The sequence below is a fragment of the Bombus terrestris genome, chromosome 9, assembly GCF_910591885.1.
Source record: "Bombus terrestris chromosome 9, iyBomTerr1.2, whole genome shotgun sequence".
NCBI lineage: Eukaryota > Metazoa > Arthropoda > Insecta > Hymenoptera > Apidae > Bombus > Bombus terrestris.
Window position 1 is genome coordinate 496521 of NC_063277.1, and position 26229 is coordinate 522749.

The 26229-nt window shown below is 35.8% G+C and overlaps 1 protein-coding gene across 17 annotated transcripts in view; it reads right to left on the reverse strand.

The window, feature by feature from the left end:
* LOC100644765 (CUGBP Elav-like family member 2) overlaps nt 1–26229 on the reverse strand; it is a 552950-nt gene that overhangs the window by 9272 nt on the left and 517449 nt on the right. For 4 of the 17 annotated variants that reach the window (XM_048408798.1, XM_048408796.1, XM_048408793.1 and 1 more), the window contains 10 exons: nt 11752–11957; nt 9620–9748; nt 8239–8512; nt 6836–6928; nt 5888–5929; nt 4364–4393; nt 2763–2885; nt 2574–2621; nt 1604–1834; nt 1110–1260 (listed from right to left, as the gene is read on the reverse strand). In XM_048408798.1, coding sequence (XP_048264755.1) covers nt 1133–1260; nt 1604–1834; nt 2574–2621; nt 2763–2885; nt 4364–4393; nt 5888–5929; nt 6836–6928; nt 8239–8512; nt 9620–9748; nt 11752–11957 — 1304 coding nt within the window. In that variant the 3' untranslated portion in view covers nt 1110–1132. The remainder of the gene's footprint in view (nt 1–1109; nt 1261–1603; nt 1835–2573; nt 2622–2762; nt 2886–4363; nt 4394–5887; nt 5930–6835; nt 6929–8238; nt 8513–9619; nt 9749–11751; nt 11958–26229) is intronic. The other 13 variants (XM_048408797.1, XM_048408795.1, XM_048408801.1 and 10 more) reach the window with 12 other exon arrangements.

The following is a 26229-nucleotide window of genomic DNA, read 5'->3' on the forward strand; positions in this document are numbered from 1 at the left end:
TCTCTTACACGATCACAAAGGATACGTAGATTATACGTATTACAAAAAGCTCTCAACGATCTACATGCTAATGGAACATGTATATACTACAATGTCTTTTCTAGTTATGCTTCGGAAAGCGTTGTAAGAGAAAGAAACAAAATTTAAATAGAAAAAAAGAGATAGAGAAAGAAGACATACACAATAGTTATTCGTTGTATCTCATCACCGGCAAAAAAAAGCAGGAACCGAAATATTCGACGAGTTACCACTGCGTTCAACAAGAACAAGACTTCTATATCATTTGTAAGCGCCATTGAATCCTATCCATAATACGAGATATTGATTTCGAAGAATGTTACGGTCAATAAAAATCACGTATATCATGGGAAATACAGATATACAGCAGTCAAACGAAGAAAAATAGATATAATCATCTCGATATAAGAATAATCAAAATATGCATGTTGATAATATGGACGGACTGTCATGTGGAGAGATTTGAACTCTAGAGAAAACTAGTTCTCATTTGGGGCTACTCCAAACATTTACAAGAACAAAATATACAGATATCTATATGTGTATCTATAGAACGTTCTTCCTAATGATATATTCTTTGGAACACAATTATGACGATATAGTAAGTCTTCAATTTTATCACAGTCTCGTAAATTCCTCTTTATGGCGTCTAAAAGCAAAGAAGACTATTAAGGATTTTTCTTTGACCTTCATAAAAATTACTGCTTGACTAGAGATTTTTTGCTAGCAACGTCTGCTGGACACTTTGGTCGATTGAAAATACCTAGTCCTATCTATCTACCTACCTACCTATTTATCAATTTATCTATCTATCTATTTATCTATCTATTTATCTATCTATCTATTTATCTATCTATCTATCTATCTATCTATCTATCTATCTATCCATCTATCTATCCATCTATCTATCCATCTATCTATTTAATTATCTATCTATTATCTATCCAGACCGAGAAACATTCCCGATCGATGATCGACGTTGCGAGATTTATGGAATGTGTCAATAGTGGTTTCTTTTTTTTGGTTTTTGATTAAGGACACCAAGGTCGTTGATTCCGAGCCGTGGTATCCGAGAAGTCCTTGGTATCTACCTACAAACGGTGGACGACGTCGGCTAGTAGGGTTTCGATGCGTCCTTGGATCGTTTAAGTTGGACCTTCAGCCGTTTCATGCCGATTTGGAAGCCATTCATCGCTTGGATCGCTGCTTGCGCGCTTGCCGCATTGTCGTACGACACGAAGCCTGTAAATTATTTTTCGTTGTTTTGGAACATATTACTTAAGTATGAATTCTGTAATTTTGTTCATTTTATAGAAACATTACTGTGTTACTATTACTTTTCATAATTTTTCTTAAATATAACTTATCGACTAGAACTTTACATATTTAATTGGGTCATTAGTTAATCATTAACTTATATATCTTAACAGAAACGAATGGTCTATCGGTGAGTGAGTGAGTGAGTGGAGGGGAGGGGACAGTAATAACATTTATGTATAAATAAAGTATATACAAATTGACGAAATAAACAATAGTACGTATATACGTTTAACGAGAAACGATGCAAGAGTATAACGCATCTTACCAAAACACTTGCTCAGTTGCGTTTGCTTATCGATGAAGACTTTTGCCGAGATGACGTTCCCAAATGGCAGAAATGTTGAAACCAAGTCAGTATCGCTGAACTCTTGCGGTAGATGATAGATAAACAGATTGCATCCTTCAGGACCCTCTATCTGCTTGTCCGTGCTGGTGAATTTTGCCTTTTGGGCCGCAGCCGCAGCTGCGGCTGCCGCTGCCGTGAACGCGGGGAACCCTGCAACCACAAAATTCGTCATCACCGATTTCTTATTCCTCTATTGATATTCTGCTACGCATTGTTCCTTCTCATCCCACGAGATTCGCATTTTGACGGCTACCATCGTTCATTCGATTATGGTTTCCGATTATTGGATCGCAGATACAATATGTAGTTATTGGTTCGATTGGAGGTTTGAATTATTGGTTGATTTTTGGTCTCATTGTGGTTTCGAATTATCGAACATGTAAAACGATCAGTTATTGATAGCGATGCTTATTTGTAGTATAGGTTTCGCTATAATACATTTTCAATAATACAACGAATAAATCATTATTATATTGCTTCCTCTACTTTTAAATAAATTGCGTATCTTGTGAGTTGGGATTTGTGTATACAGTGGCGGTCATATGCACGATGTATTTCAAATTGAATATTTTATTTATCCCCTGCGAGAAATTTTAATTTTATACGCATGTATTTAAAGCCGTAATTCATACTATTTTTCTGTAAATTTGCATAATTTAAAAAAGATAATAGGGGAAGAGGGGGGAGGAGAGAGAGGGAGAGGGAGAGAAAACTATTTGAGGTTAAGTAAAGACTTAAATTAGATACATTTGCACATTACAACCACTGCAGATTTTAACACTTGATTACGTGCAAATCGATTGCAAACAGAACGTAGTCCTGCATTACACATCGTACGTCACTAAGAAAATTCAGGCATTCCACTTCGTTTGTACGTTTAGTTACTCACTATGTAATTCTTTCTTTTCCACGGTCACCGTCGTCTTTCCAATGAGAGCTTTAAGGCGCACAGTTACTTGTTAGAACAGCACTTTTTACCAACCATTAGCGCAAGTTAAACAATACTAATTTGCCATTTAATATCAAGAATACATTCTGATCAAATAGAAAGAAGCACAGGTCCGATATAGTCGCTTACCTGCATACTGTTGTAAGCTGGAATAAGCGTTGCTCAAAGAGTCCTGCAATCCATTTAGAGGTGTACCCGTAAGGGAATTGAGCGCTAGGGACGTCACAGGACTGAGACTACCTCCGGTAGACCCTTCAAAATCGAAATCAATTCGATTATTCAATTTTTCTTCGATTCTTTTCTATTCTTTCAAATTCTACAATAGCGCCCAATCGAATAAAACAATCGTTTCACCCCTGTTTTCTTTTTTCTATCTTTTGTTTTTGGAAAAGATAATCTCCTAATTGACATGCTTCATGCTGTAATACTGACATACAAAGAATAGGAACAAAGATAGCTTTGATAGTATTACGGATATTATCTTGTTTGTTAATTGCGTAGACGCGTTTTGTGTAGCTACTATTACAAGCAATTTCTAAAATATTGTTTACAGAATAAATTATTTAAGTAAAGTGATTTTGTTTAAAGTCGTTCTTAGAGAGTACTGTATATAATACAATGTTTCAACGTGCAAGTTTGTAAGTATGTACATAGTTAATTGCAAAAAGCGATTATATACATAGCGCATTATGCAGAGCGCTTCAGAAATAGGTGGTCAAAGTTTGGTATTCGATTCTCACGATTATCTCTTTTCATTCTTGTCGTTCCATCTTTGGGGAGGGTAGAATACGACACCAAAGTCTGACTGACCACTTATTTCTGAAATTCCCTGTATAATTATGTTTAAAGAGAATAATACTTATGAAAATATGGTGTAATTTATGTGTTCGGCTGGTTGATCACATTTTTGTCAAAAGAAAATAAAAATTCAGAGGAAAGGAGTTCAAGGGGGAAATTTCGTTATGGAGGGTTATTTCATCTAACTCGTGTCAGTGTTTATTCCACGTGTGTCATATTTAAGATTTAAACAAAACCTATAGACAATATCTTCGGTAATTGTACATGCATTATTACATTAATAATTATCGATTGCTAAACGAGATGTCTTTTCTAATATGTACACCAATATCATCGAACAATATTAACCAACTTATTATTTAAAAATTTTTAACAGCATAAGTCTTGTAGCGCACTAAAGAAAAGGTTTTGAAATATACAAGCATCTGGTGAAGGATTATTATCTTTCGTTGCGATCTCTCTATTATATTATCGAGTATTACGAAACAAGACACACGAATTCAAAGTTTAATTGAAACATATTGGGCAAATATTAAGTGATCTTCGTTCCATCAATTAAGCAAGTAACAATAATTACAAGTCTAATTAGTGAATAAAGATGTAAACGAAAAAGGGAGAAGATCAGATTCGTAGCTGCTTCAGAATTACATCACGATCAAGAAACGATAGGTGCAAGTAATATATAAATTACTAATAAATTACAATATTAATGACCGAATACAGAATAAAAGATTAGCGGTACGTTTATATTTTCCTTTCACATCCAGTTTATTCGATGCATAATTCTCTAAAACACCTTGCAGAAGAGTGAATGTAGCTAGATGATGAGAAGGAAAAACGAAGAAAATGAAAGGAAAATAACCGTAGAAGAGCGAAATTGAACAAATTAATCTATAAAGACTTGTTATACAGTTTCAATGATCTCTTCTCACCTGTATTTCCGGTCTTTCCAAGAAGGACAGCTACGCACGAAAAAAATGTGCACATTAAAATGCTGATGTGCGTTCGTATAAAAAGGAGAAGGAATTAATTAAATATAGGCCAAAGAAACAGATATGGTAGTCGTGACTAATGTTATCAGCAGATCAATCGCATCGTGAAAATCGCGTGTATTTTGAACGAACCTTTTTAATTAGTCAAAATAATGTTTGATTAATTTTATTGATCATTCTTGCACGATTTTACTTCGAATTAGGTAGATTCGGACGTAAGGAAATTAATTGATTTCTTTGAAAAAAGACTAAATCTCATATTTAGTACGTATGTGCAAACTTTAACTATAGTAATCATAAAGAATACAAAAGATGCGTAGTAACAGATACGAGAAAACTGTTTATTAAGAGTATTATGCGTGGATATATGCTAATTCAATTTAGCAACGTTAATCAGTCTTAGAGTTGCCGTTTAATCAAAGTAATATAATGTGACGGTTCCTACAATATTGAAGTCAAAATATTCTGAAAGAAAACAGTTGGAAATGCGAGGGGACAGAGAGAGATATATGTGCGATGGAATCTGGTATTACGTCTATATGCAGGTACATATCGGCCATATATGTGTACGAAGACGAATATGTATAATCAATTGCAATGTAGCTATTGTATACGTATATTAAAAATTACACGAATTAGAATTTTGATTCATTAATGCAAGAGTATTTAAATATATGATAATCTCAAAACCGTAGGTTCTATTAAATAAGGATCGGTAAACAATTTTTTGGAAATTTGCATCACAAAACTACCCAATAAGTCTAAAGTAAAATGTACCAACCAACCAATCGATCAACGAACACGCAACATTCATTTTAAAGAATAAAAATTTATTATCAGAGAAAGAGTACAAAATATAAAATAACCCTCATACAATGGAAATATGAAGACAATAAAAGCGTACTGCAACAATGTAACAAAGTAGGACCGTTTTCATAGACATATGGTCAACAATGTACTCGCCATTAGGTACGAATATGCAGCACTGTCACACCACGAAGGGTTCAGTGAAAAAATGGTACACGCATATTTTTTTTTGAAAATGAAGGAACATAAGAATTATTCTCTTGCTCTTTCTCATATCGTCATGAAATTTCCATTATACATGTATATACAGGATGATTTATTTAAATTTTCAAGGTAATTCTTTTAAGTGATAATATATAATTTTAACTAGGATTGTGGAAAAACTATTAGTATTAGACACATACATGTGTAAGTCATACATATATTGCTAACGTGATGATCAACATGTTAGATACTTCTTAGTTGTACCATTTTTCCTTGAGTCCTGTATATAAGACTCAGTACTCATAAACGCATCTATTGCAGACGTATTCCAATTTTCTTGAAGCGAACCAAATGTGAAAATTGAGAGGCGAATAACACGAGAAAGTTAGAATGTCGAACGTCTAAGATTAATTTAGTAATTGTTAATACTATACCAGGCAATGCGACACGTACATAGCGACATACCTGCTGTCGAATTCGCCAGTCCGCTTAACGCTGAAACACAGAACACGTTCACGATATTAACAAGCGGAGTTAGTAACGTGTTTACATATTCAGCACGTGAAAAAAACTTTGCAGAAATTTACGTAACCTATACTCCGTATAAGATAAGGTATTCGTCGTGTGATATCACCACTTTGAATCGTTACGATTGCTTGAAACGATCACGGTTAACGAAAGATGAACAGTCAAAGTACATAAATATAAGTGACAAACAGAGAAAGAACCGCATTAATATTTTAACAAATCACATTTTTGGATTTTACGATACGTAAAGATGCCTGTTCACGTTCTTGTCATTGGAAAAGTTTCTGTGAGCTTCTGATTAATTGAGTTTTATAAAAATTTTGAGAAATATAAATGTTAAATCTCGGCAGAAGCTATCCCAAATTTGTTAATAGGAACAATGAAACAAACTTCCTTTTATAACTTGGCCTTTTTGTACAACGTAGATTCAACGGTTTTCGTACATAGAAAAATCATATAAATAAATAAATAAATATGTATATATATATAAAATACGAACAATTTCAAATGGAACAAAATACAATGACCAATTAATAGCTATCAGAATAATCAACGTCGTACAAAATACATATCAAATATTTCACCAATATGATTTAATCACAAGAATGAACGTCCTTGTGATTTCCACCATGCTGTTATTTTCTAAATTTAATATCATGTATCTCAAGCGTTTCTTTTTTGCGAAAGCACGGCACTTCCAGATAATCACATTCATTTTTTCTATACTAGAAACGAAAACGAACAACACAATGCACATGATAATAGAGTATTATGTAATAAAAATAAATGATAATAAAGACTAGATTTTTCAATGTTACCGGATCTGTATGTGGTATGTGTTGTATCATGATGGAAGTTTCTTGTTTTACTCACTGTTTGGCGACACCTGAAGGTTGCCGTTTCCGCCTGTCATGGCTGCCAGGGTGACCAGGTTCTGCATACTCATCGGTGATACTCCTGCATTCGCTGCAACGTACATAACCGAACACACACGGAATGATTAGATTGTAAATCATAAACTTGTACCACAACACGTTAACGCGACTCGATATTTCGTTACGTAATTCTTGTAATTAGTATAATTGACTGGATTTGTTTAGAAAGCCTTGTATTATATTCTTCTTGGCTTTTCCGATCAAAATTACGAAAGAATTCGTGGCAATAAAATATTAAGTCACGTTTTTTTCACAAGATTGCATCTATTAGAAATATGTATACCTACAGATTTCCTAGCCCGTAGAAAAATTCGATAAAAATATACGGTAAATAGAGTATCCTTAAGACTGCATAGAATTCTCATATTCCACACTTTACCAACTCCTCCATCCACAAAAAAGAAAATCACAAAAAAGGAATAGAGTACACTGTATCGTTTTGCATATGTTTGTTCGATGATACGCTTACATAAGTTCCGGTCATCGAATAACCACACGTTTCTTAGCAATAAACAGTAAACATGTGATTTCACATGGACGCTAATAGCAGGTATCTACAACGATGTATCATTATACTGGCATGCTTCCCAACCCCGTTAAATGAATCATTTCATTATCGCGAAGACAACTCGGGGAAAATATACGGGACGGTTATATACAGTCGCCATACGTGAAACTTACGAAACGAAACATCGGGACAAACAAAGACTCGATAATGTACTGAAGGAGGACGAATGCGTGTCGAATGTTTATCGAACGATAAAGTGCAACTTTCAACGTTGCACAAAGAATAATGAATGTTGATTTAGTATTAAGCATGCGGTAAAACAGATAAATAGCATAAAGTATGACTGTAATTTGTTTGCAAGCTGGCAAAATTTGCGGGAGTCGTGGAAGAATAGAGCAGTCACAGACGTATACTGACGTATAGCTGTCTTTATTTGCTGTTATTCGATGAGGTTTGGTGAAGTTAATTTCAAAACTGATAACACCGACGAGCATTGAAATTCGTACGTAAACGTAAATATCAAAATATTATTTTTCTAATTATCAAATTAAAATTTAAAGACAAATTTAAAGAATTAATTTGATCGATATGTATAACTCTTCTGCTACTCTGACCCAGTTTCTTTTCTTGTTCTTGTTAGTAACTTGTTTTAAGAACTTCATTAAAGAAAATCATAAGAAGATTATAAAAATAATATAGATTGAGAATAACGTGGACAAAATGGAAAGTAAAACAAAAGCAAAAATAAATTCATGTAAATAACATAAATTAGTAAATGTAAAGCAAAGAAAGAATGGACGAAAATAAAATATAAAATAAAAATGGACACCAACCATACTCACCGGCGGTATTGCTCAAGGACGCGAGCGTCGCCAGGCCTTGGAGGTTCGCAGGGTTAATTTCTGGCGGGCTTGGTACGGCGGGGGCAGCCGCATGCGCAGGAGTCGCCGCGCCGAGGCCAAGGTGTTGTTGCAGTAACAATTGATGCTGTACGCTCGACAACGCGCTTGCACCAGCACCTGCCGCGACCGGAGTCGCCGCGCTCGTTGTCGCCTGAAGTTGTTGCAACAGTTGCAATGAGGCTGGCGCCAAAGCAGGCGTGTCGTTCTGCAAACAAACGTAGCTTCCGATAAATATCTACTTTTTTATAAGTCATATGTTTCTGAGTAGCAGTGTTGTTGTAAAAGTAGTATGAAACAACTGCGAAGAAGAAAACTTTTGCATGTTCTTGCGAAGTTTCACGACGCGGTGTATCGAGCTTGATTTGGATTTAGTTTAAGACGTTCTCTGTCGTGCCTTTCCGCGCGAGTTTCTATATACACTGAAAACCTCAAAGAAAACTTTTGTGCCGAAAACGCATTACGCGATACATAACATACTAAGTATACATAACTAACCGACAGTGAATGATCAAAACATTATATTGGAAGAATCAGGATAAAACCGAGACTTTGACTCTTCCATTTCTATAGCCACATGCTGGTACCATCATTTACTTATTATAACAATTTGACATAAACAAATCGATAGCTAGTAGTAATTTCTAATGTATTCTAGCGATTAGTTTAGAGTCTACTTCAGTATGTTAATTTGTAGTACTGTCTGGCAGGATCTTTGGTCTCGTAGAATAAAATACATAGAAAATAGCGAATTAAAACGTAATAGTAATAATTCCATTTTGAAATAAATTGTCTCGTAAAATAATTCTTAATAACCCGGTACTTTAAGTACAGATGGAGACTAATTACTTTACATTATTATTATTTCATGTAGCGAATTACTCTAATGACTTTATGTGTCTGTGTATAATCAATCTTTTTTTTATGTCAGTCAATTAATACCCTAATAAAAATATATTTCCACTGTTTTTACGATGTTTAAAATCTCTTGTATTCTCGCGAAAAAGTATTTCGGAATCAAATATCAACGATCGATCAAATTAAAACTTTTTAATCGAACCATCGAGGGATTAAAAATTTCCATCGAAAAAGAAATTTTATAAATCAGATAGGTTTCAAAGATATCGTTTTCTAGCATCGTATAAATTTCATTCTCTTTTGTTCATTCACAAAAAATACTTTGATTCGCAATATGCACATGTAACTTTAAAGGTTCTAGGAAAATAACTTTACGAGAAAGTATTTCATTCTCGATGCAAATGGGCTCTTTGATATCGGGTAAAAAGGTTGGGTATGAAATATTAAAGGTACAGACAGTCAGGTAATGCGGCGCCATGTTGACTCCTGCTATATTCCAAAGATTCGTCTGAAGCTGTTGCATCCTCTTCTGATCCTTTTCCTTCTGCGTGTCTGCAAATTTCACAACCAGCGGCGACGAACATCCCTGAAAAAATATATATAAGGTATACGTTAAATATGCCTTTAAAATGCAGATCGTATAGTCTTGACATTAACCCTATAAAATGCTACATGACTTTCAACTTATATGCTCAAATCAATACTTAAAAAATTAGCTACTTTACGAGTCAGAGCTTATAAAGCTATAAACAAAGATTTTACAAATACTAATCATCTGGCATAACATACATTTCTTTGTGATCATGATTATGTCAAAATTAACATTATTACTATGTATTACTGGCGATTGGCTTACTGATTTCCAACGTAACTCACTTAATTCCACTATCATGCAAGGTAAAAATGTCAGGCTTTAAATATGAATAGGTGCCAGTTGTGTTCAGCAGGCCAACTAATGAGACTAATTGCCCCTAATATTTGGGCTACTATAGAAGTCACTAACCACAGGAGTATTGGCTAAGAAGAAAAAGGAAAAAGAGAAAGGAAAATTTGAAATTAGAAAATCTATAACCAAAATATCGAGGTGTGAGAACGGATCCTAAATCGAAGATATGTAATGAGATAGTACTAGCTTTTTATCTAAAATTATTGTGTTTGAAATTTCATATTAAAGTCCTCTGTTTTAAGAAAGTTGTACAAGTAATACTTATTGAATTATTAAAAAATCAGTCGTGGCTGTTGCCAATTCTTGTAAAAGAAGGTAAACTGAGGCGATCTTTGCTGATAGAAGGAGATCGCGAATGTGTAAGTGGTGTATTTTCAATGACCCAGTATACGATGGTTAATAAGTTTCGAATAAAGAGAAATCACGGAGCATCGCCTTTTCACGAATCCATGATAATTAATAACAACTATAAAATATATGTATAAGTCCTTTGAATTGCGGGTTATAAAGGAGAATACGAAATACGAGACTGTTTACGCATGTAATAAGAAGCACGAAATCGTGCCAGTTAAGTCGACCACGACAAGTAGAAGCTCGAGGAATCTGCAGCTGGAAATATTCATGATATCAAAATGGAATTGCTGTTGTAGCCGCGTGCCTTGGCACGATTTTCTTTCATCGGTCGAAACCAGGCATCGTATACATAGGTTGTAGGTGTACCATTAGAGGAGGGAAAGGGAAGACACAATTCCATAGAGTGTGTGAATGTTGCTTCGAAGTGTCTACCGCCATTATCTTTTCATCAAATTGATCGATAGTTTTGTTGAAACTTTTATCAAGTTTGTGTGAAACGAAAAGAAAGAAAGGGTAATTAAGTATTGATTGATAAATATTGTGTTGTTTGAAAAGTTTAAATTTGGAAGATGATTATTGGGGATGATTATCTTGTTTCAAAGTACTATTTCGATATAATTACAAATAGTTGCAAAATGTATACTTTTATTTATAAGAATCTGATTATACTTTTACTTCCAATTAATCTTGTACCGTTGGCGACGTTTAAATATTAATTAATGATTAACTATAACTAACTTCTGGATATTGTCTTTTGGAAGTATCGCGTTGCTCTATTTATTACGTCTTTAGCATGTCTTTACTAAGAAGGGTGTGTAATATAACTAAGTAGAGCCTGTCTTTACTTAACAAGATGTCCTATGTTAGATGATGGATGGAACATTTGCAAGTTTCTTTTAGGATATACGTTATCAGGCACATCAGTTTTAACAAAATTAATCCCCGATAGAAATTAGTCGCGGGAAATCACATCGATTAGAAATTAAATTAGAATAAAATCTGTATGACGCTATTGCAGGAAATTCAACTTTAGTAATACAATTCCCTTTGTACGAACAATATAGTTTATAAACTGTATGTAATTAAAGAAATGGAAATATAAAAGAGAAGTTTTATAAACGTGATCAGAAACTATTTCATTCGGAATGGAAGAAGCAATGTTTGGTAACAAAATGTACCTTTGTTATAAAACATATTCGTTTCAAAGACGATTAGAACGAGGAATACATCGTGCGGCAAAGGTTAAGTAGCAAAGATAGAGGAAACAATTGTGTTTTAATTTCACTCACCTCCATCGTTTGTGAGTGATGAAGAGCTTTAATGGCGTTGATAGCGTATTGTTTACTAGCGAAGGTAACGAAGGCACAGGCTTTACTTTTTCCGGTGCTGTCTCTCAGCACCGAACATTCTTCGATGGTTCCATAAATGCTAAACATGTTCCTAACATCGTTTTCGCTGAACTTCTTCGACAGCATGCCAACAAACAGTTTACGTTCTGAAAGCAAAGAAGGTGAAATAAAATGAGTATGTTCGTTGGTCAATTTTTCTAAAAAATATTCAAACAGGTAAAATATTAAATTACTTAATCCGTTGATTAACCATTATTGTCATGATTATAATAGTTGTGTCTCGTTAGAGAGCTGACGAAATTTCAATGAGTTTCGTATAATACACATAATATATTTATAAAAGTTTTATATAGATAATGTTCATATATTTTCTTATCTTACTGTATATAAAATAATAGTAGATCATTTATCTTTTGCAATTAGCTTTAAGGTGTACTTCTACCGTTAAGATGAAAGGAAGTGGAATGAAATTTACACTTGGATCACCTGGAACAGTCAATCGTTTGTACGCGTACTGTACTCTAAACAACGCTCGAATACACAAGTAACGTTAGCTGTTTTCTATTTATCGTGTCATAATAAGCATTCAGGTATCACACGGTCAGTCAACCACGCACTATTTGAGAATGACAGGTGGCGACGAGAGGCGGAAGTGGCCCAGTCAATATTTGTTTAGGACCAAGAGAAAAGCTCTGCCCCGAGAAAAGCCGCTTATGTAAATTCAGCGTCGCATAGGGTTTCGTGCAGTGATGCAAGGTAGCCGACCGCATCTCTGAATATCTCGATCCACGCCTCTCTTACTCTTCTACATTTGTCAACCCTTCGATTCACCATTCTTTCTGCTTTACTTGATTCGCTCTCTAGTCACATATACGTATCTCTGCGGATTTTCTATCAACGAAATCACGTCCACAATGAGACTTTTCCCTTTATCTTATAGGATAAATCGCATAAATCGACCGGTTGGAATATTTTCCAGCGAAATAATTTGAATCAGATTTCGTGTCTCTGGAATTACGCAGTTTGCAGATCCATAGTTCCGCAAAATGACTTTATTTTCATTATTCTTCAATGCATAGCGAAATAAGAATTTCTTTAATTAGGCAGAATAAAAATGATAATACATACGCAGTCGGTTATGACTAAGCCAAATGAATTTTTTGAAAATCTAATTCGTATTACAATATAAAAGACGGTCAATAACCTTCATGCTTACTATCTGGTTGAATTCAATTGATTCAATTTGAATAGGAAGAGTTAACCTCTTTGCATGTTTCTTCGTTATTCATGCATGAGCAAAGAAAACAGTACCGTATAGTTCATCGTATATCTGAACGTAATAAGTTTATTGCTACGTATCGAATTTTCTAATTCTTATTTTTATCAGTATATTATCGATAATCACAGAATTTCCAAAAAAATTTCTTATACAATTTTCCTTCAAATTGAAAATCTAGAACTTTTTAATTCAAATCTAAATATGTAATATCTTATTTTGTTCGAAAATAAGCAGTTCGCGTAGCTTCAAAAAATCACGTTCCTCGTCCTCAACCTTTAAACCTAAAATAATATCGGGCATCTCCAAATTTCCTAGTTCATAAAAGTAAAACATTTCTGTTCGATAGGTGGCTCAAGACTTTCGCACGATACGAGTTCAAGGAATTCACGGGAATTCTTTCTCCGCAGGATTCAATCAAGAAATCATTCGACTAATTTTTTGAACGGTTAGCCGCAATCCTATTGTAATTACAGACGACTGGCAAGATATTAACGATTCGCAAGAATTCTCACACCCGATCGATTTCTGTTTCTCTCTCTCTCTCTCTCTGTGAGAGGAAGGGAAGAGATGCTTGGCGTACTTAAATCGATCATAGGTCGCCTCAAACCGAATTCAACTCGTTAACAGTTTCTCCGTTCCTTGATCGCGTAACGAGCCGTGTTTCATCGAGGCTACCCCTTCCCACAGTCAAAGGTTTCCACGGTAAAAGAAATAATAAAATTGAAAATCAAGGGAAACGGTCAGCGAAAGAGCAGAGGGGGGAGAGGGAAAGAGGGGGGGAGAGAAAAAAGAGAGGTAGAAAAGGATGGAAACGGGAAAGGGGTGGGGTTGTGGAAACCCCGCACATATTCGTCGATTGCGCCGCAAACTCGTCCCCTGTTAACGATTTAATTACTTTGGTAACCTAACCGGATACCAGAGCGGCTCGCCGCCACGCTTGCCCCCATGCATCGTATCAGATTTTCCACGACGGAGCTTCATGGAGATTGAAACTGGTCTCCTTCTCCTCTGGCTATTCACCTCGCCGCTATATCCAGCCACGAATTATTTTCCACGAAAAAATTTCAAGCCCCGAGCTAGTCCGTTTCTCCCCCTCGTACCCTTTTGTCCGGTGGCATCAGTCTGCAGCAAAACTGCGGGCTTCGCTGGAATGTTTATTAAATACCGAAGACGTTGGTCTGCCGCGAGGATCTTGCTCGTTTTCGGCTTTCCACCGAAATTGCAAGGTAGAGAGGGCGGATTGCTTGATGGTCGAGCTTTATCTTTAACCGGAGAGGGTGGAAGAATGTATTGAATACTTGCAGATAGATTGGAGGGTAAGATAGAGGATAGGGGTTTCGGTGAAGTTGGGAAATAGGAGAACAGAAGGGATATACCGGAGGAACGCGTTGGATATCGTTGATTTAATTCAGTTTGCGGTAGCGCGAGTACCGGGTAACAATGTACGAATACCCAATTTCCAGGTAGTAAATATTCAATCCTTTTACTTTTATTTTCCCTTTATTTTTCTCTTTTCTTATTTTTAATTTTATTTTCTGGTGGTAGTTGATGTTCATGTTACAATCGAAGATCATACAGCAAAATATGACCAGTTCATTTTTGTTCCTCATTTCATGACAATAGCGTCGCATGTGGCGGTCGTGTTCCATTGTAAATCATATCAACGTGCGTGTTTGCGTACCGCATATAGAGCATCGATTTAATTTTCCTTTCATTGTTCATCGGATTCTTGAACGGCTGTTTTCTTCACGTCCAATCCATTCATTCTCCAATTAATTCGCGATTCGACGTACGCTTGCGACCGAAAGCCATATACCTCGGCACAGTTCGGTGTTTTTTTGTTTTCCCTCATGGTTTTGCGCTTTTCTCGTGGCCACTGCTGAGTGTCCGAGCACGAAACCGCGCAAATGTTTGTAAATCAATTTTACGTACTATGTACACGATGTTTGTTCTCCTAATTAAATCGCGAATCTCGTTCGTGGAAACCATTCCCGGTTTTCTGTCGAATAAATTGGTAAAGACGGGTCACGCCGTGATAGACCGCGCGCGTGAGAAATTATTATAACCAATCAAACCCCAATCCCGCGCAGTATCAATTAACGTTAATTTCTCGTATTACATGGAAAATATTAAGAACATCTCTGTTTGATTCGAGCGTTTTATAGAACATGTAACTTCTGTTATACCGACGTTTCTGACATATTTCATTTTTTTGTGTCTACATCGATGGTATCGAATAGAAAATTTTTATCTTAGTAGCACGATATATTTTCTATTTTTCACTTATTTATCTTACGAATTTTCGTCAATTCCTAGAAATTTTTTGGTAAAGGTGATGACCTAAGATACTCTAATATTATGGTTGATCGTGATTCAATAAGAATCAAAGGACCGATTTAAACGTTCTCCAGACGAAACTACGAGTTTCCGGGGAATGTTAGGAAAGATTAGATTTGCGTCACTCCTTGTTTCGTATTGGGTAAACTGACAGCAGGGCTCGCGCAGGAATATTCTTGGTCTCTTACGGCCTCACTTCCGGGACATTCGCGGTCCTTTGCCAGAATGAGAATTAACTTTGTTAATTTAATTCCCGGCTTGGCCACGTTCAAACTAACTGAATTTCAACTAGGCTGAACTACCGTGTTGCTAAGCAGACCGCCTTCTTGTCTATGTGTAATATATCTCTATATCGCGTTTGCACCGGATGACCAATTATAGTCGGCAATTATACATTGATTCACTTGCTGGGACAACTAGCAGAAATTGTTTCGATAAATGAAATACGCGAGTCTAAGCAAAATTCCATAAATATTTCAAAATCGAGATAGAATTATAACGGGATCTTGCTAATAAGATTATGGCGGTAAACACCAAAGGCAATCCTAAAAAGAATTAACCTTTTATGTAATTCAAGAATTATCTTATATTCCTGTCACTTTATTTCTTGGGGGTATGCAAACTGTTAAATTAACAACGAAATTACGAGCATCCATTTGTTTGCTTTCATTTACCAAAAAGGAACAACATTGGATTCTTTTTGTAAAAAATATTTTTCCTAGATCTGTTACACGAGCTTAAACGAGCTTACATGTTCTCATATGGGGCAGTCACACTTGTAAACTCTCACTCTTTTATATTCTCTCTCGAACCGCAATAAACAGTCAGTACGTTGAAAGAAGTTCATGTCGAAAGGTGCATAGGACGAGGGCGAAGGCCTGGGTGAAGCTGACCATTAACGTGGCAACTGTGTAATTGCCTCGCGTTAGTTGAATATCTTCAACCTTGTTTGATTTACTGGTATATTAAGCTTGTAGTTTTTTCTTTTTTTGATAAAATTCTTATATAGTAGAATCCCATTTATCTGAACGTGTCGAAAGACAAACAGTTTTATATAATTGGAATTCATATAATGGAGCGAATAACGGAAAGAATAAACGCCAATTTTCCTTACATTTAAGTAGGTGAATTCAAGAAACAGAAGTTCAATGAAGACAATTTCGTTAAATGATATCAAGTAAATGATGTTCTGCTGCAAATTAGTTGAAGGTTGATAGACATCGAACGAGTAACGATTTAGATCGATTGCGATTAAATCGAATAGACGAAGCCTTTCTTTGGATCTCTTTAATTTTTGCATAGACATCTTCTTTCTGTTTTATTTTAATAACTGTATTAAAGTTCCTTGATAAATTCAGACATGAATTATGCCCGAACATTTTTTTGCGATGTTCATGAGAATTATATGAAGCGTCGTTCGATAAAACAAAACCACGTAGAGGTTCATTCGCTTTGGACGCAGGTATGCGACTCGTCATTAGTATGTCGCCGACAGAACGCGCAGGAAGTGACGTCAAAAAGAGGCAACGATTTATAGAGAGCCACGAATTCCGATTAGTGAAACGTTTCAGCTGCACGCCGACGGCGTGACTGTAAATTTTCTTTTCATAAAGCACAACGTGAACGGAATTTCTTCCCTCTCGATCTATCGTGGTAGTTTCTCTTTTCATAAATTCAACACGAAGGGAATTGTGGTTTTCCCCGTGATAATTTCGATACGATCTCAAAAACTTCGTGTCGTCACATGACATGTTTCACGTAGTCGTAGATATTAGAAAGTTCTGTAAAAAAACCATTGTATCGAATGTTTGGAAAAACAACTTTTCTGTATTCGTATCTCGTTATCATGCTAAAGCACGCGACCGAGTCGTGTATGTAGAAATTGATTGTTCGTCACCATGTACACTGTTTTTTCAAAAAGGAAAAATACAGATAACGGAATTCTACTTCAGAAGCGTATCGGTGGTCCCGCAGTTTTGTAAAATCGCTTTAAAGGTAGCACAAGGCTGAACAACGTATTTCCTCGACTCCCTGCCGTTAGTAGCCCGTATATTTCGCGAAAGCCCTCGTGGTCGCGTCGATTCACGAATGTCTTCATCGCGACAAAGATTACGCGGCCCACCCGTAGAAATGGGACCATAAATTTTGGGATGTGACGAGCGACTGGGAGGATCGTCCACCATTTTCGAACGCTACGCGCAACGTACCTCGTTCCAGGGATAAGCCTCGTTCGGATTAGTCAAGTTCAATTCGAATCGTTTGACGAATAATCTGACTACGGGAAAATACCTAATCTCCAAACAAGTCAACTACTATAGTGATTATGACTATGACTGAACATAAAATTTAGGACATGTCGAGTTGTAAACCTGTCTTCTAGGAAAGATATTAGCAAGTATGAAACAAAGAATCTTTTTAAATGAATTCCAAAAAAGGCGTCGAATCAAGCAGAATAAAACTGAGAACGAAACAATGCAGGAAACGTCGACGGACTTCGCCAACCGGATGCAAGTCGAAGGTACCGTACCCCATACAAATATCCAATTAACACACCGTACATCGCCTACGACTATTCTCTGGAGAAGAGAAAGGTGCATCTATGTTTATTCCTCGTCTCCGCATCGATATTTCCAAAAGCAACTTTTAATTTGGTTTACCGAACAGTGCGTTGTGCAATAAGTACGAGTCGTTACACTAAAACTAAAAATGTTTATTTATTAAAACACTTGTTCTGAATTATAACTAGTATTACATCATAATTATAAAATACGCTGATCGTGACTTATTTGTTCGCGCTTAGCGAATTGTTTAACTGGATTGTCTGTTGGACTTAATGACGAGGCTGTCGATCTTACGACACTCGACAGTTCACTATTTCTTTGCTCTGATTTCGGGTGGTATTTATGGTGTTGGATAGAGGTTTACATGGCTTTGTCTCTGGATGCTGTGACATCATCTTTTATCTGCGATGATCGCGGAAGCAGAAAGATCCGTTTGTGTTCCTGGAAACCACAGCACCTTTGCCCATCACATTTTTACTAACTTGCAAATTTATAATGTTTATGTGTTTTTTACGTAAATAATTCGAACAATTGTCAAAGTCTCTAATGTATGAATCGCGTTGGTTTGATCAGCTTAATAGCCAAACAGTCAACAAGAACGATATCGATAACCACGTAATTGCTCGCGTACTTATAATTATACCTAATCGCTGCATGGTTAACGTAACAGGCCTGGTAATACGCAGAATATCGCGAAACTTCGTGGCACGCGAATAAGAGCTGTGGAATTGCAAGGTTTGTGCCATTGAAATTGTCGAAGCAAAATGGCCAAAAGCGTTATATAAGCTTTCATAACACGGTTGTTTGCCAATGGTGCAACACACGTTTATGTTCCGACTCTATATAATCATTCGGCCAGTGCGCTCGAAATTAGCATAAAGGACACGTTTCAGATGATAGGCGAATATTGTTCCTCGTGATTTCTGTATTTTGAAAGAATAAAGTAATGTTATAATTAAAGAAATAAACAAATTTTATAGAATTTTGTTAAAAGAATTTTAAAGGAATTTTTTCAATTCGATCGACGATGACGAAGGATAGATAATAAAAGCACGAGTTGGTCGGAGAATCGTGATTTTCCAACAAATCCAACATTTTTCCATTCCGTTCACCTAGATTTATCGAGAACATAACCATGTTCCACGATTTCATATTTATTTATGTCTCGCTTGCAACAACCCACCGATTTATATATGCATTACTCACGCAGCGATACACCCCCGTTCCTTATCACTGATGTTAAATCACCTACGGAAAATGACGTATAACTGTAAGATCATTCGAATATTATAATGATATTAAATCCTTTATTACGAACTCCTTTCTTATAAAACATCTCAATTGTTTTTCCGGTCATTCCAAAACCTATTGGGTTCCAGGATATTTCGGCATATTAAAACGAAAACCTTGGAACCAGGAAAACTTAACTTATTTGTCCGTATAATACGAAACGTTGACTAACAATTTCTCTGATATATTAATGAATCAACGTGCAATACAACGAACCGTCGTTTTTATTCTTTCCGAAAGAAAATAAAATTACAAAGAAAACTAAGTAACAAAAAAGGGGGTAGTGAAGAGCAAAAAACATAAAACATAAACAGCAATAGGGTCGAACGAGATCTCTGTTTGTTCAAAAGCTTCTTTATGCCATGACATAACAAGAAAGCGTGACAGGTAGAAATACGACGGTTTTAATTAAACTTTTAATTGCCACAGTTCAGACTACTCGTATTACAATTATTTCACTGCGACTTCTATTAATTACGACATCTGCTCGCCTGCTCCGATATCTAAATGCAATACCCTTTTGGCCATGTTATATTTACCAAATTTCTGTAGTGTTTCTGCGTGCTGGCATTTTTCGATTGTTTGCTATTTGTAATTCATAGTGATCAATGTCAGATAAATGTCAGATGAAAGCGATATAACGTATATTTTATAAATTGATTGCTGGTAAAATTTTGTATTTCTATATCCCAGTATTGCTATGTACATGTATAATAAGTATATTTCTAACGCTTTAAGAAATATCTTTATAAAATCAAAATCATGCAGGATTAAACATCTCTCGAGATTCTTAACAGCAATATACAACTACGTTAAAGAACTTGGATATTAGACTATACATCTGAAAAACAACGAAGAAGCTATGAGACTACTATGTTGGAATTGTTACGCGTAACGATTCTCGATAGATTTTTCATTAAACGAACGGAACATTCGCGAGACCAATGGACAATGAACGCTCGTCGAAGTCTCGTCTCCTGGTATTCTTTTGCGAGATACGATGCGCGATACCAGTTGGAAGATAACGACAAGACTGTAGGTGCAGTTTATACCGTGTTGGGAAATAGGTTGCCATGGCCAACTCCTCTGTATGTCATCTACACCACCGCAGGTGTCAGGAAATTTTATTTTAGATAAAGATAAATAATAACAATTTACAACAAGATAAAAAGTAACGAATCATTTCAACTTACATAAGCCATTATTTTTTATTTTAGAAATTACGTAAGAACAAATTTATGCTATAATTATCAAATGTAGCGAAGCATGCGACTTGGAAATAATCGTTTTAATATCTCTGATTCTCAACTTCAAACACTAGCCTGTGGATTTCCTTGTTCATGATCGATAACTACTGAAATCACGTGTATTTACGATACATCGATTGTCATTGAGAACAGTACGAAACACTTTCTAGAGAAAGTTGGTTGACATTTTCTAGCTACAGCCTTGGAAACGTAAATCAACAGGTGGAATGCTGCGAGGATCCTGGATGACCCACGATAATCATTGAAAAATGAATATTTTTTCATTCAATTTATTTCTTTTTATTTTGTTTTAATTTCGTTTGATTTTGTTTTAAAATAGAAGTGAAAGGTATTATGATAAAATATATACTTTTTTATTTTATAGCGCAATCGAATAATGTACTATTACACTATGATAGGTTTCATTTTATTTTATATCGTAATAGGATAGTATGATAGACGCTATATTGGAGTGTAACACACGCTTTTGGAACATCAGTTACTTTTTTACGCGTTCTACTCCACCCAATACCAAACTCACAGTACAAGTAATATTACGCAAGGTGTTTGAAGATTTTAATACTCATAGTGGAAATATGGCTTCTTTAAACAGTTCAAACATCTATAACACTAAAACACTGCTTAACAAATAGGGTATTCAATGTCGAATAAGCGTAGACCCAAGAGTTCCTGTGTAAATCGTTGTGAATTTCCGAAAATTTAGATCATTTACAATGGTGTCGGCATAGCATAGTCTAAATACACTTGATCCGTCCTAACTATGGTAATGAAACGTTTGAGAACGTTTGTTACAAGTTCCTTAACCATGCGATTTATACAGCTCTCTCGAGTTGTGTTCGCGCGAGGTAGGGAACGTCAAAAAGGAGACGATACAGTTCGAAGACGAATCCGCATTCCAGCCTTGAAATGCATCGTATACGAATCACGTTGAACCTCGAAACGAGTGCCTGAACGTGTGAATCCCATGAATTAGAAATTACATTTTCTTCATTCGTATTATAAAACAATTATGGTGTACATTGTAACTTTATTTCTGTCCAAGGAATCGGGAAATCCACAGGGAATGAGATTTGAGGTCAAAGTTTTGAAACTTTAATTTTTACTTACAAGAAACTGATACTTAATTTCATATTTGAATTAGTACGATGAATTCGCTGCTATCCATACATCAACCTAAGAGTTTTGCATATAATTTAAATTGTGCGAAGAGCTAAAAATTAATAATCTTTTATAAATTTTTCTTTCACAAATTTTCATTTAGTTTTATATCAAAGCCTTGGATATGTCAAATAGCCAGAAGCACTCTAAAATCATCACATACTTTGAGACTGACAATTCTAACTAAAGGCGTCAGAAAGTCAAAATAAAAAGAAAAGTCGTCGATCCACGCCATCCACGAGGATGAAACATAACAGAAGGGGGTCCTCCACAAATATGACACGATGAGAACACATTTGAGTACCTACTGCGAAAAGAAATAGCGGGAACGGTGGAGCGGCAATGGACGTCTTTGCGTTCCATGACTTGACATGACACACCTGCTCGTTCGAATACGTACAGTTGCTGGAAGAGACACAGGAAGATTATAAATTACGGTATTAAGTAGGGACGATGATTGTTCTACCGTATAGATCTCTAAAGTTGTCTAGAGTAAAGAATGCTCTTGCATACTATCAGTATGCATAGATGCATAGATCCTATTACATCGTATGACGAACATTTTTTAAATACGCTGCAAAGGAAAAGTTAGTTACAAAATCTCAAGCTTTTTACTTTCCATAAAATGTCTCAAAATGCTCGAAACACTTAAAGTTTAACTCCTGGCCGATTTGCGATTTCGTACATTTCTTTCAGCAACTGTACATAAGTTGGAGCGAAAAGGTTCGCGATATGACAGGTCTTCCTCTTGTAGACTCGTCTCTCATTCCCTTTTCTCGCTTTGTCCAGGAGAAACCGACTTTGGAAGAAGGATGAGCGATGCGTGATGCAACGAGAGGAGAACCGGTTGGACACGTGGTTTTCTCGTGCCTCTCAATTTGTCTGCTTGAGGAACGAAGAGGCGCGAGGCAAACACACTTGACGTGACTTCACGAGAAACGAACCGTTTTACGATTGAATAGTAAATAGCATAATGTGTAGTTTGTTTAGAGATTATTTTAATTTCTTCCTTTCCATGTTGGGCTGGTTTGCGATGATCGATTAGTTTGTAGAAGTAGAACAGTGAATCAAATAATTACTACTCACAATAAATTTTCTTCTCTTCACATATTATTTTAATTCTAATCATCAAACTGAAAACAAAACAATCTTTTACAAATAACATAAAATCGCAATATTTCAGTACTAATTTTTGTGTCCCTTTTCATACATAGTAGGTGCTGTGTGTAAAAATAAAAAAAAAAAAGAAAATATAGATAAAAGAGAATAAAAAGGAAATAAAATATCGATCATCCACCGATAGAACTGTGAAATTTATTTTTCGATTTATTTGTCAGTAATATCGCGAAGCTCGCGCCATATATAGTTAGAGATTGACGGAAATAGAAAGAATAAATTGTTTTCCAACGAAGGTATTGTTGTATACGGACAAGAGTCGAGTTTCAGCCTGAAATAAAAAGAGGGTCGATTGTGTCTGCCTGTTCGATCTTGAGACGTATCTTTCAACGTAATAATACAGATCTACGAGAAGAACAGAGAAGGAAGGACTCAATACGTAAGTACATGACTACCTGTTTACGTTAAGATTCTGTTGCGTAACAACGTATCAAGAATTCTGTTTTGCACGTTGAAATCAGTCAGTTCGAACAGATGTTCAAGGATATCTGGTGATTTTATTTCTTTCACTAACTATGGCAAATGCAAGTGTATTTTAAATACAAAAATAGTAACATTAAATGCTTCGAATTTAATGTATTTAGTTTTACTTTTGATAAAATTGAGTTGACGATTAGCCTGCATTTTGTCGTAAAGTAGGAATCCCTGGATTTGAAGTTAGATTGAATTAACTTTAAGATTTCCTGTGGAGCTTCAAAGTTCCGATTCCTCATATACCCGAAAATTCTGTAAAATGTTGAAAAGTCTTTTTGTTTATCGAAACACGAGCGAAGTTGCAGCGTAAATAAAATAACGATTCCAGAGCCACAACGAGATTACAAATATTTAAACGGATATACATAAATCAATGAATATGCAGACGAAAATATGAAACTGTTGATTCAGTTGACTAAGTTGACTGCCCGAAATGGCGTAGAAAGACAAAGAATTCAGGTAAGAAACACGTAACACCCATTGTCCGAGCACAGAGAGAGTAGAGAAAGATCGAGGTGTTAGTTCGTTCCAGTCGAATCCAGCCACTAGTTCATTCAGTCCTATCGGCCACAAACGTCTATCTCTCGTAATAACGGTCTCCATTGATGAAATTCTGAGGTCGATAAACGACCAGCGGACCACGCAACAAAACAACGATCACAAGGAGCCACGCGTCGTACTCCGATTTATGGCGTTCAACAGAACAGCCTGAGGGAAGGAGTTACTTCTACGTCATTTTTCTTTTTGCTCTTCATGAACAGCTGCTGCTTCTGGCTAGGAGTGAATTGCGTACTTCTAACTATCACAACGTTTATGAATGAATTAAATTGATGTTGTGACTCGAATTAAACTCTTGTTCTCTCAAAGTAGCACAATAGCGAGTTTTCGATAATACATACTCTAATTTCCAACTTTGTTGAGGAAGCAATATATAACGAATATATATAGACCTATGTATATCGTTGTTATCGTATTCTAATATTACTGGAATAAAAAGTTATTACGTAATATACGTTACAAAACCTGTTTGTTTCGTTTAAGAATAGTATTATGATTTACGAGCAGTAACTAAATTACGAATTTCAATCAGAACTCAAGAAACTGATGATATCATAAATTAATGCGAATGTTGAACTTCGAACAAAGGCTACAGGAATATGAACTGGTTTCCCAGTCAAGGACATGAACAACGCCCAAGTATTGTTTAAATGCAAGCATCACACGTTTATGTGTAGAATGTTTGCAAACTTTAGGGACGTTCTTAAACTACGGAGCAAATGAGAAAATTAATAATAACTTTTAGACCTTAAGACAAGAATCTTGATCAATGTATGCTTGTAGTAAGAAATTTTTCTATTTGCACTTTGTTATTCTTAGAAAAAATATTTTATTTCTTACGGATCTCAAACTATTACTCATCGACATTGGAAGAATTATAGTTATGACGAATACTTAATCATTGCCCTTTACAGCTAAAGGAACATTTACAGAGAATTAGTCATTTTTTACTGATACTAAACAAATGAATTTGTTATACGAATTCCATTATCTGTTTTTGTTAAAACATTGTATTGTCCCAAATAGTAGTTCTGTTATCTATTTTGTATATAGAATAATCTTATCTGAATATTTATCGTTAAAACAGGATGACGTGTCCCCACTTACTCCTCAAACCTGATTACGATATAAACTCTATTTTTAAAATTATATCATACGGCATTAATCACCTGAAAGAAAATGATTAAATGACTTTAGCATAAAAATATAAAAATATATAAATTCGTCTAAATAGTGGTATTCTAATCGTAATTTAAATATTAACGATTTCTTAACGTCTATTGCCAAGATGCACGCAGGAAACGCGAATTACTTGAAAAGGAACGAAGCGATAGTGACAGGTGGAAGGCACCGCCTTTTCTCCCGATTTGCATGTGACCCAGTCCCGGCTAATCGTGAATGGTAGTCGGCCTCCGGATCGTTCGACTCGCTGTACACGAACGACAACGCTTCACGTTAACTCATACAGGTTGTTCCACTATGAGCGAACGAAGATTTATCAGTCGATTGTTAGCGTGATTACAAATAAAAAATTTCACTCGCATAGCCAGAAATTCAATATTTAAAAAGATATCGTTTGCCGTCATCAGTTAGTAAGTTTCACCGATTTTCACGTATCTTATCGACCAAAATGTATTTTTATCATTGAAATTACTAATTGTTCGGATAAGATGTTCTTTATTTTATTCGGAAGAGTTTAAGTATTTCAAGCAATGTCTTTCGTTTAACGCAAAGAGCTTATTTTTACTACCGAAAGAGTGTGGAGGCGATAAACAACGCGATCATTCTGAAACTCAATAGTTAATTGTTGAAAGTTGGCTAACGGACGGAACGCAGATTTTATTGATTTATAGCGTGACAAGACCACCTTGTGTGGCACAATCTTGAAAATAGAACAGACATATTTTCGTTTTTGCGTCTATAAATCAGTCATTTACATGTACCAGGGGAAAGTATGCTCTCTGCTCCTTTTCAATAACGCGTATCGTATCCATGATGATACAACCTGTATAACAACAGTATCAGCCCACTATGGTTAGGATAGATACGATGACAACGATGCCGCAAACGCGAGGATACGCCTCGTCGGTCTCGCGGTTGGACAATAGAAAATAACGTGTAATGCAATCGACGGCTTCGTTCCTATCGCCCACTGGCCGGGAATAATGGGCTACACCGTGGTTATAGTACAAGTAGAGCCGCGAACAATGGCCACGAGGGCCAGCGGGCGTGACGCAAGGAGTTCGCTTCTCGACCTCGCTCGTGGAATGCGTTTCTCGATGACAATAAGCTATTAGTCACTGCTGCACCACCAACG